At 37.4% G+C, this 12293-nt stretch overlaps 1 protein-coding gene across 4 annotated transcripts in view; it reads right to left on the reverse strand.

The window, feature by feature from the left end:
• Positions 1-6203: 6203 nt before the first annotated feature.
• Positions 6204-12293, reverse strand: part of ppip5k2 (diphosphoinositol pentakisphosphate kinase 2) — a 73598-nt gene continuing 67508 nt past the window's right edge. For all 4 annotated transcript variants that reach the window (XM_067433145.1, XM_067433148.1, XM_067433147.1 and 1 more), the window contains 3 exons: positions 11239-11382; positions 11036-11149; positions 6204-7148 (listed from right to left, as the gene is read on the reverse strand). In XM_067433145.1, coding sequence (XP_067289246.1) covers positions 6874-7148; positions 11036-11149; positions 11239-11382 — 533 coding nt within the window. In that variant the 3' untranslated portion in view covers positions 6204-6873. The remainder of the gene's footprint in view (positions 7149-11035; positions 11150-11238; positions 11383-12293) is intronic.

The raw sequence follows: 12293 nt of genomic DNA on the forward strand, positions 1-12293 counted from the left end.
TTTACCAATAGAATCCATTCTTGCTGAACAAAAGTTAACATTTAAATCATAGTGATTCCAAACTTTTGCCTTGCAAATCTTAAGAGTGATTAAAAAAGTCAAGATGACAGAATGTCATAAATGTTTTAACATAGATTCAATAGTTTAAAGATGTTTAATTTTTCAAGATTTAAAGTCAAAAGTGTTTCTATGAAGCCCAATTAAGAACCTACATGTTTATGACACACCTCCGGTTTTACAGAAAAGTCTAGCTGTTTTAACTCAAGATGCACCCATTAATGTTTTTTTTTCTAAGGCATGTTTAATGTTAAAGCCAAATGTCCTCCTAATTTTACTAGGCCTAATTCTAGTTAATCTAAACCCTGTCTGTGAAACCAGGCCTTTATGACTTTATGACTGATAAATTAGTGTTTGTTGTGCATCAAAACAGATCAGATATAAATGATCATCAATGTGTATCATCCAGGCAGTGCAACTGAAAGAGATTTAATGAAATGGTCAAAGAAAGAGCAGAGAGTAATATCAGTATAGGTTGCAAAATGTTTATTAGGCCACTGACATGGTTGTGGGTGTTATTTCAATCATTTGCAAAGGGATAACAGTTTTAAAACTAACAGAAGTGTATAACAATAAATAAAATGATAATCTGTTCATAAGCTTATTATTTATCTGTTCTTCTATTGGAAATTGGATGTGTGTTCTGGAACATTTGGTTTCACAGTGTAAGTGGAACCTTACACAGTGTCATAATTTTCATTTGTAAATTTATATTTGTTTGTAAAACAATTAATTTCAAACTTTAAAATTATTTTATTCATACATTTATTAATTGGAAACATGAAAAAACAAAAACAAATCAGCAACATTTTTCAGGACTGTGACTAACCACACAGCAGACAGTTCACAATCAGAGAACATGAAGAATGTTCAATTGTTATGCTCATGAAAAGGGAAAGGTAACACATCATCAGTAGGCTATATGTTGCAAAAAAATATAATGTCCACAGATACAATATAACAGGTTTATTTCAGTTGTTACAGGCAGTTCATAATCTGATAAAAGACACCAGAGCACAAAGGAAAATAACAACGAAATTAAATTGCTAAATGTATTCGACTAGGCTGCTTGAAGTTTGCTTCTCCTAACATTACACGTGAACGACTGCATTCATCAGGGACAATTGTAGCATAGGACAAATGCACAAAACGTGCAAATAATAATAATGAACTGTTCTGAAACGATAAATAGTTTAGCCATAATCTCGCGCCGAAATTATTTACCTTTTTGAGATAGTCCATTAAACATGCTGAGTAACAAATGTGCGTGAACTAAAATTCTCAGTTTCACGTCCGGGAAACTCATGAATATTCATGTTAGCCCCGCCCACTGAAACCGAAAAGCTCAGAAACCGAAAATCTCGTAACACCGGGGCCCAGTCGACTTTACAAACTACCTATAAGGAATCTTCAAATGATTCAAAATAAGATAAAACAAGCTTTAAAATGAACTAAACAGCAAAAATAAATTGTGTTTTCTTTGAAGAATCAGGAACACCAGAAAACCTAAAATAAGATAACTGTCTAGTGTTATTTAAGTTATATTTAAAAGGCATTTAATTATAAGTATTTATAATGTAGGCCTATGTATAATTACTGGAATTATTCAAACAGTTATAATTTATATATAATTTATAAAAGACAGATATGCTGTACCAAGTCTTTCCGAATACCGAGCGTCTGGAGGTGTAATCTATCATGTGGGTGGAGCTAAAGGGTCATGTTCATGTTGTTTATTTGATGTGCACTTACGCGCCGATAGCCAACAGCACACAGACATTTGAAGCTGTTTTAATCACTGCCTGCGGTTCCAAAGCATTACCGTGAACCTTTATTGTTGGGACCGCTCCATCTTTCAGCATTAGATGATCTGTAAATCCGGAGTAGAACTGGGCCTTGATTATAAAACAATTATCGCCGAAATGCTGGAAACAAACAAAAACAATTAACAACTCAATGCTGCTCCAGAAAACAAACTCCATCCACCGTCCCCTTAACACCGGGTTCTTTGGGAAGCTGGTTGTCTTGCCCTGACAACCAAAAACAGACTACTTTGGTGACATTGTTGATTTAAAGCCATGTGACCTGTGCAGCGCAGCCAATGACTTCCCTAAAGCGTGCTTTTGCTCGCTCGCTCTGGTTGACGTGCTTCCAGGAGAAGTGCCCGTTCAAAAAAATTCCGCTCTTGTTCACATCACATAAGCCCATACTTTGAGATTTGTGTGATGCACATCCAGGGCACGAAGCTCCAGTTCCACCACATCTCAAAGATGCGCTATTGGGTTAAGATCTGGTGACTGTGGGGGCCATCTTAGTATAGTGAACTCATTGTCATGTACAAGAAACCTATTTGAAATGATTCAAGCTTTGTGACATGGTGCATTATCCTGCTGGAAGTAGCCATCAGAGGATGGGTACATGGTGGTCATAAAGGGATGGACATGGTCAAAAACGATGCTCAGGTGGGCCGTGGCATTTAAACGATGCCCAATTGGCACTAAAAGGCCAAAAGTGTGCCAAGAAAACATTCCCCACACCATTACACCACCAGCCTGCACAGTGGTAACAAGGCACGATGGATCCATGCTCTCATTCTGTTTACGCCAAATTGTAGCCTCTTTTTCCTTTTTGTAGTCGAGATGAGTGACCCGGTGGGGTCTTCTGCTGTTGTAGCCCATCCGCCTCAAGGTTGTGTATGTTGTGGCTTCACAAATGCTTCATGGTTATTTCAGTCAAAGTTGCTCTTCTATCAGCTTGAATCTGTCGGCCCATTCTCCTCTGACCTCTAGCATCAACAAGGCATTTTCGCCCACAGGACTGCCGCATACTGGATGTTTTTCCCTTTTCACACCATTCTTTGTAAACCCTAGAAATGGTTGTGCGTGAAAATCCCAGTAACTGAGCAAATCGTGAAATACTCAGACTGGCCTGTCTGGCACCAACAACCATGCCACGCTCAAAATTGCTTCAATCAGTGTTCTTTCCCATTCTGACATTCAGTTTGGAGTTCAGAAGATTGTCTTGACCAGGACCACACCCCTAAATGCACTGAAGCAAATGCCATGTGATTGGTTGATTTGATAATTGCATTAATGAGAAATTGAACAGGTGTTCCTGATAATCCTTTATGTGAGTGCATGTGTGTATGTATGTATATATATATATATATATATATATATATATATATATATATATATATATATATATATACAGTCTTGTTCAAAATAATAGCAGTACAATGTGACTAACCAGAATAATCAAGGTTTTTAGTATATTTTTTATTGCTACGTGGCAAACAAGTTACCTCCTTAAGTTAAGTTACCTTGCTCTCCATTTTAAGGCATTGGAGATCATTTTAGCTGAACAGCCTACCATTTTTTGCACCTCTTTATAGGTTTTCCCCTCTCTAATCAACTTTTTAATCAAAGTACGCTGTTCTTCTGAACAATGTCTTAAACGACCCATTTTCCTCAGCTTTCAAATGCATGTTCAACAAGTGTTGGCTTCATCCTTAAATAGGGGCCACCTGATTCACACCTGTTTCTTCACAAAATTGATGACCTCAGTGATTGAATGCCACACTGCTATTTTTTTGAACACACCCCTTTCAACTAATTCAACTAATTGCCCAATTGCACAGCCTTAAGAGCGTGCATATCATGAATGCTGGGTCTCATTTGTTTTCTGAGAATCTACTGAACCTACTGGTAACTTGTTTGCCACATATATATATATATATATATATAGAGCATATGCACATGAAAGTGGGACATAGTGAACAGCCAATCATATCCCTTTTAACAGAGAGAAGGTGATTCACTTCTCATGAGAGAGCCAACTTGATTCAATACTCTGAAAGTGTTGAAATACGTTTATATAGTTGATTTTCATATTTTATAAATACTGAATGTTCGAGTCTCCAGCCTATATATATATCAAAACTTGCAGAGAAAGATGATAATCAGCATCATGGTACCAACAAAAAAGGATTGGATTGGTTTGCTCAACTAATCCTTTGTAAATGGATTGCATTTATATAGCGCTTTTAACAGACCCTATGGCCATCCAAAGCGCTTTACATCTTGCCTCACATTCACCATTCACACACCGACGGCGATGTCATCCATGTAAGGCGCCATCCAGCTCGTCGGGAGCAACTGGGGTTAGGTGTCTTGCTCAAGGACACCTCGACACTTGGTCAGGTGGAACCGGGGATCGAACCACCAACCTTTCAGTTTGTAGACAACCTACATGAACCACTGAGCCACTGCCGCCCTTGTTCAGCTACCATCACGGTGCAAGCCCCAGATCACTTCACATCTTCAAAATTGCCAGTTAGAGGCAAAGTAGGTCCTATCTCACCTTATGACGCCACACAAGACAACTGAAACAGCTTCACTGTTTTGTCTAACATCACAATCCCTCTTACAACCATCCTTCAACTGACATAACCCAATCAATTACAGAATACCCTTTTTGGTGTTGAAAATTGATTTATTTCGGTGGTTCAAACCTGTTCCTGGAGCCCACTAACACTGCACATCTTGAATGTATTTGACAGACCCATTTCAGGCCTTGGAGTAATATTGAGTTGATGATCGAATTAAATGAGTTCTATTAGGGAGACTTACAAAAGGACAGATTTACTAACAGCTTCTGCCAGTGCAAACCCTCTTTAGGCATTTAAAAACGACTGCCATGATTACTAAAGACAGGCAGTGAACAAATAGCGGAAAAAAGTTAATTTTTTCTGCTGACCTTATTGCATATACATTTTTAGGAGTTTCTCTTTCATGGGAGGAGAGTATTTAAATAAATCATGCAACTTGGTTTACTAAGGTTTATGGTAGTCAATGTAGTGGCATTTGCACCAGTATTTACTATCCAAAAAAGCATAACGCATTTAGAGCTAGGAGGAGGAAGAACAGAAAGCGCGTGATAAAAGGGAAAGAAGATGGAAGGGGAAGAAGTTCCTTCACTCATGTTCATGTTCACTCCCATCTGCACTTTTTTTGCGACTGTGGTCTCACGCTAATTTTTTTAGTAAACCTGGCCCAAAATGTGCAGTGTTGGAGGGGGGGTCGGGCTCTCCAGAAACAGGTTTCAGAACTGCAAATTAACCAATTCACTCTAAAATGCCATTTTCACAAGTAAAAATAAGTTGTATATTTTTTTAATTTAAAAAAATCACTTGAGTATTGTAGTACACTTTTTGATCTGTTAAACTTATTATTTTAACTTCACTACATTTGGAAGACAAATATTGTACTTTTCACCCCACTACTTTTCTACCAAGGTCCTCAAAGTCGAAAGTCTTTTCTAGCAGCTCTAAAAGTCAGGGGATGGTTTTTTCCCTTCTTTTAAAAGGTTTTTGTTGTTTTTTGCAGACATCCTATCAGTAATCACTCTTGTAGGATCATGTAATGTTTCCCAACATCTTTTAAACACTGATCAGTTGATAGCAAAATGGAAGAAGGGTTTTCCTCGGCACAGTGTGTTCACCCATGGCCATACTTAGTAAGTATGTTTCAGTTTTCTCAAAAAGATTAAAGATAAGTTTAGTTGGCATGCACTTGATGCATGTCTCATAAAATGTTCAAATGCAAATGTCAAAAAGAGTTGGGAGAATATCGGATGTGTATCAGAGTATAGGGCTGTGCATTTGGCCTAAGTGACAGCAGCTTTGTAGAGAGCTTTGTAACTTTTATACAAGTATTGATATTAATTTAAGGTAGTCGTATGCTAGCATGTCGGATGGAACATTACTGACTGGCTTAAACCACCATGATGGCAGAAAATGATGGCAGAAACAACAGGGCAAAAAATTATAAAATAATGCATTGACATAAAAGGAAATGTACTTTTGATACTAAAGTACTTAAAAAAAATACTTCTTTACTTTTACTTAAGTAAAAATCTGTTTTTAGAACTTTCACTTGTAATGGAGTAATATTTGACCAGTAGTACTTTAACTTAAGTAATAGAGTTGTGTACTATGTCCACCTCTGTATATGGCTCCAACTTAAATCAACTAATCTTCAGGGTCACTAGAAAAGTACAGTGTTAGACAATCTTGGTGCTAAAATCTGCAGAAAAGTTTTTCCACAATTTTAGTGGGGCCAGAGAATTACAATAGGAATTAAATGTACAATTTTGTTTTGATTTTAATGCTGAACTTAAAAATACCATCAGCCAAGTTTATTGCCGATATACACAACATTCAGTTTAATTTCAATTTGATGGAAAAGTAATTGTTAACATAAGGCAGCTTTCTGTTACAGTGGAGGGAAAGAAGTGCACATTCTGATTGTAATGAAATATATGCATTAAAAATATTTCTAAACATCAAATATCGCTTAGGGCCTTGTTTGGTGAGGTCCCAGAATGTGCTGTACTTATTATATATTCCAAAAGAATTAAAACCAGCTGCAGTAACGTCATACTATGACAAGTAAATTCTATGCAAGCTTTTACATTTCAACATTCAAATATACAAGATAAATGTAACATTCTTCTGAACCATTCAAGGTGAATGGAAGAGCTAAATAAGCCTACGATATGATTGTAATTACAACGTGATATCTTTTGGTGTACTGTTTTGGTAACAAACATTCAGTAAGATGTTCCTTTAAATACAAATAAAGATACTGCTAATTATGACATATTATTGTCACTAAACGTCAGACCTGTAACATGCTCTAAGAATTCACTGGGTCCATGGCATGTGGTCATCTGCCTTAGTTGTGCCCTGGATTGAGGTGTTTTGTGATTTTAGTTCAATTATACACTTCCCAGGTGGTGGCTTGCAGATTGATGTCATGTGTAAAAGCCTGGCATGGTTTTTGTAGCACTCTTATTCTTTAGAGCAGGGACTTCATGTGCTGGTGTCCCACTGGATGAGACACTGGATAGTTGTTGGGTTTTAATAGAAGAATCATGAGATTCGGGTGGCAGAGAGATGGTGATGTTTGGAGCAGGGTTGGGCTGCTTGGTCTCTGAGCTTAGGTGTGAGGTTTTGCCGCAACTTGCACCATGCGCCGGAATATCTGCTGAAAATGCTCTGGGTTTTCTAGCTGGAAAGCCATCCTGATCTGAAGGGAAAAAATATATACAGAGGTAAAAAACAGACGAAAAGGGGCACACTGGATTGTGGCAGTGTTTTTAGAAGGTTTTTCCCAGGTTTTAGGATTTCCCACACATTTTGAACATTGAATTTGATGGCTTCACCATGAACTTTCTATTTGTTTAAAGGCCAATTCACACTGCACAGACAAACGCGTGTTGTTGGGTCGTGGAATGTCTGAGCAGTAGGGGTGTAACAGTACACATAACTGTACCAATGTAACCCCTTCTGTTCAGACCGGGACTCGAACCCGGGTCCGCCGGCATGAGAGTTGGACGCTCTAACATAGAGGCTAAAGGCTGCAACCTCTAGCATCAGTCGCTAGAGCGTCTCTTGAGGTCAGAGAAGTGAGGTTTACTCGCACAGCAACTACTACTAGCTGGCCTTCATTACACCAAACCGTTTCGGTACAGGACTTCCAGTACGCTGCATGTACTGAACGGTACAGAACACAATCTTTAACAGTATGCTTGTTTTACGCATGGAACATACTTAAATCCCAGTTCCTACACGAACATATTAAAGGGTTAGTTCACCCAAAATTTTTAATTCTGTCATTAATTACTCACCCTTATGTTGTTCGACACCCGGAAGACCTCCGTTCAACTTCGGAACACAAATTAAGATATTTTTGTTGAAATGTGATGGCTCAGAAAGGCCTACATTGGCCGCATTGACATTTCCTCTCCATTTTAACCCATAAAAGACACTAAAGACGTTGTTACAAAGTCCATCTCACTACAGTGGCTCTACAATAATTTTATGAACCGACGAGAATATTTTTTGTGCGCAAAAAAACGAAATAATGACTTATATAGTGATGGGCCGATTTCAAAACACAGCTTCCTGAAGCTTCGGAGCGTTATGAATCAGCGTATCGATTCAGGATTTGGATCGTGTGTCAAACCGACAAATTGCTGAAATCACGTGACTTTGGCGATCTGAACTGCTGATTCGCTACACTGATTTATAAAGCTCCAAAGCTTCAGGAAGCTGTGTTTTGAAATCATCCATCACTATATAAGTCGTTATTTAGGTTTTTTTTTTGGCAGGTTTCAGGACAAATCAGAAGACAATTCTAGAGAAAGAGCAAGGAGATCATCCTGAGCGAGAGCAAAGCCATTTTTGAAAGCATGCATCAAGTTGTGCTAGAGAGCGAAAGAAATCCGCCCACAAGCGGAAAAATATATGTTAAATAGATGCACTCTCATGTTACAATAATGCGCTCTCGACATTTAATGCCATAAAAACGGCTTCAAATGAACTATAAAACGAGAAGAAAGTCCTGTCTGCAAGCTGCAATCTTTTATTTCTACTGGTCAAAATGAATGGAGAATACCTGGCTTGTGTTTTTCCGTGGGTGCTCGAGTTTGTTGGTGTCTGTTGGGGTGTCAGTGTGAACATGATATTTAAGTTTAATAAAATTCTAAATCCAACGGCCAACTTGTTTGTTGGTATTTGTGCAGTGTGAATTGGCTTTAAGAGGGCTCGCAAAATCGCCTGCCCGACGTCCCGGGGCTAATGTGATTTCCAGTCGGGCTACCAAAATGTATCACCACCCTGCCTGACGGGCTATCTTAAATTGTGAAATAATTCCTTTTTTGATGTGTGTTTGATACACTTGACTCGTTATTTTAAGGAAAAATATGATCGCAGAAGTTTTGATCCTGCTGATTTGACCGCAGAAAAGTTTTGCTGATTGGTTCCACACCGTACGTGCAGAAGCTGTGTGTATGGAGATCAGGAGCAGCTGAACTGTGGCTCGTATTGTAAATACAGACGAATATCGTCCATTCTGTCACTTTTCTAGCGTTCTCCTTCAACCCCTGTCTGTCTCTTGCTTTGATTTATGATGGGCAGATTATATATATCTGCTGCAAATACGACTGTGTTCTCCTCACATGCATAATGCATATGACATGCTGTGTAAAGGTAGTTTACATGATAAAAGTAACCTTTAAGTTAAGATATGCCTCTAGTTGTAATCATTTAAACACCTTTGTGTGCAAAGTAAATGCTCTAATCTGTTAACATGGCCGCCGGAAAAAATAAACGCTGCTTATGCCCTACTAATGTGTGTGTGTGTTAGTTAACCGTGATGTGCATTCTATATCCACCGGTTGCATAGGCCAAATACCAACAAAAATAAATAACTTAGAAATCATTAGTGTGTTTGTTTAATTAATACACAACTCTAATTTCATGGCAAAATTCAACGAACGTGCATTACTTTTTTACTTTTATTTCAACTCTTCAGGGAAAACCAATCAAAGAAAGCATATGCCTAGAACACCTCCTAGTGGTCATTATAAAAAACACACAAAGGAACCTACACAAAATATTGTTTAAAGGGGTGGTTGGATGAGAATTAACTTTTTTAACTTTAGTTAGTGTGTAATGTTGCTGCTTGAGCATAAACAGTATCTGCAAAGTTACAATGCTGAAAGTTCAATGTAAACAGAGATATTGTCTTGTAAAGTTATGGCAGTTTATTGCCTACAAAAACGGCCGGTTTGGACTACAACAGGCTTCTTCCCGGGTTGGTGACATCATAAACCCTTGCTAGTCACCACAGATGTGACTTCTGCCCGTAATGGTAAGGGGCGGGGCATTTCCAGACAACCTGTGTTTGGCTCTTCAGCCAATAAAAAAATACATAAAACTACATTTGGCCATCTAACCAATCTAAGACCTATGCATTTTATGGAGGGATGGGCTTCATAGAAGCAGGAGGCAAACGAGCCGTTCAAAGGAAAGAGAAGACAGCGGTGTGGAATAAAGGTCAAATATAAGAAAAATACAGAGTTAAATTTTTTTTTTTTTTTTAAAGTTTTAGGACGTTATACTGCGCCTCATAAACACAACCAAGCCTAGAAAAAAACATGGAATAGCTTTAATAGCTTTGGCAACTCTGTGAAAAACAGTGTATATGAAAGTAAGCTAATAAAGCATATCCAGTCTCAGCTTGGGATGAACATATTTAGTGTCGTGTGTTTGTATGCTTGGGAAGCTGCCGTGATGGAAACAGTGACCATTCAAGATGGTGTTTATTAAGGAAATGTAATTTGGCCATAAAAACGTTTGCATGTATGTAAATATAATTTATTTTATAAATAAATATTTTAAAAAAATTCATAAAAAAAATAATCAACAATTAAATAAAAATAAAAATATAAAAACAATTCTTTAATATATACATGCATGTGCGTATATTTATATATAGCCTACATAATAATTACACACGGTACACACACATATTATGTAAACACAAACTATTAATTTGGATGCATTTAATCACAATAATTTTTTTTCCAGCACTAATATATATATACTATATATATAGTATATTAAGTAAGTTTATATTTTTGTTGCTGAATGAAAGAGATTGCACGCGCAGTGGGCAAAATTGTGAAAACAATGACACTTTACTGTGTGTACGTAAACTTGTTAAGAGGTGAATGGATTTACAATGGCATTTCAGTCAGGAATTCATAGAAATTTCAGATCAGTTAGAACCAAATACATGTATTTTTGTTTTTAATTGATATTTGACTCCTATCCAATTTTCTACATACATTATTTAAATTTGTATTCGAGCTGGTTAAATTATTTTCGGGCTACCAAAATATCAAGGGTGCCTGCCTGAAGGGCTACCAGGGATTTGGAAATTTTGCGAGAAGACATTTTTCTATTAGATTTATTCACTACATTTCAGATGATTTTTGTACCAATGTATCTATTTTCGAAGCACTATGCATTAAATAAATGGTATATGTAGCATTTGTAAATGCAAAGTGACGTTCGACTGGTTTTGTTGTTTGTGGTTTTATCGGTGTTACCATATTTGCAACATACCTGATGCACTCTTCTCTGGTGTGCACATCTTCTTGCCAAGAGATTGGGTGAATGGACAGGGCAAAACCTTTGCTGGAGTGTAAGTGTTCAAAGGAGCCTTCTTTGTGGGCATAGCTGAGGGTTAAAACGCATAAAAATAGGTTCAAACCAATGTACAGTAAACATGACACAGTGGCAGTCGGTGCATGCTGCTTTGACAGTACCTGGCGAGGATGCCGATATTTCCAGTACTTGATCATGGGATATGGCTATGGAGGAGAGGAAGTCATCCACTTGTTTGAGAGATAGGGAATTGTGGAGGGTCTCCAGGGGACAGATTGAAGGAACCATGGAATACAACTCAAAACCTTCAATGAAATATACAACATCAGACTCTGAAAAAACAGCTAGAAAACATCTTCAGCTAGAATAATCATATAGCATGAACTATAACTTAAGATCTTGGAGAGATGGCAGAGATGGCGTTCCATTTCCTCTGAAAATGACAAGCAACAACACCGTCAAACGTGAGTTTGAGGTGGGCAAGATGGAGGCAGATGGGTCACACAAAGAACAGCTCACAATACCTTCAATCTACCAAAAACATCACTTGGCCGAGATGGTTTTATGGAGCGGAAATGATAATCGACCTACCTTGGACAAATATTTGTATTACTCAAATGAAACTAGTGGAACAACATGATTATGATTTGATTTATTCAAGTCATGCAATTTGGCACATATAAACTTCAGGTGTCTTTTAATAAAAGCATTACGCAAAAAGAGGCCATGCATTACAGTGATTATACCACAGATAGAAGGTGTTATTAACCATGGTAAAACCACTGTAACACAAGAGTCTCTCATGGTTTATTGCTTTTATCCAAGGGCAACAACAGTTATAGAATATAAAAGACACCAATGTTCAAAAAATAACCAATTCTAAGGTCAAGTAATATAGTTCATTAGACATTCATATAGAATGTGCATTACAAGTGCATCGCAGTTTTACTGTGGCTTCAAATGGGACTGATCCCATTAGCATTTAAAAGATAGAACTGATCAAATTTAGAGTACAAGTGCTGTCCCCATTTAACACCTAGATTGATTTACTAATATTTTTTTGTTTTTGTTTTTAAACAAAAAAGTATCAATACCTATTAACAATAAAAGAGGCATCTTAAGTGAATGAGTGAAGGAGCAGTATAAAGTTTTGAAAATTAGTAGACCATGTTTAAATTATTAGGTTTGGTCATTTACCTAGAATAGGACTTAAATG

The sequence above is a fragment of the Pseudorasbora parva genome, chromosome 23, assembly GCF_024679245.1.
Source record: "Pseudorasbora parva isolate DD20220531a chromosome 23, ASM2467924v1, whole genome shotgun sequence".
NCBI classification, from domain to species: Eukaryota; Metazoa; Chordata; class Actinopteri; order Cypriniformes; family Gobionidae; genus Pseudorasbora; species Pseudorasbora parva.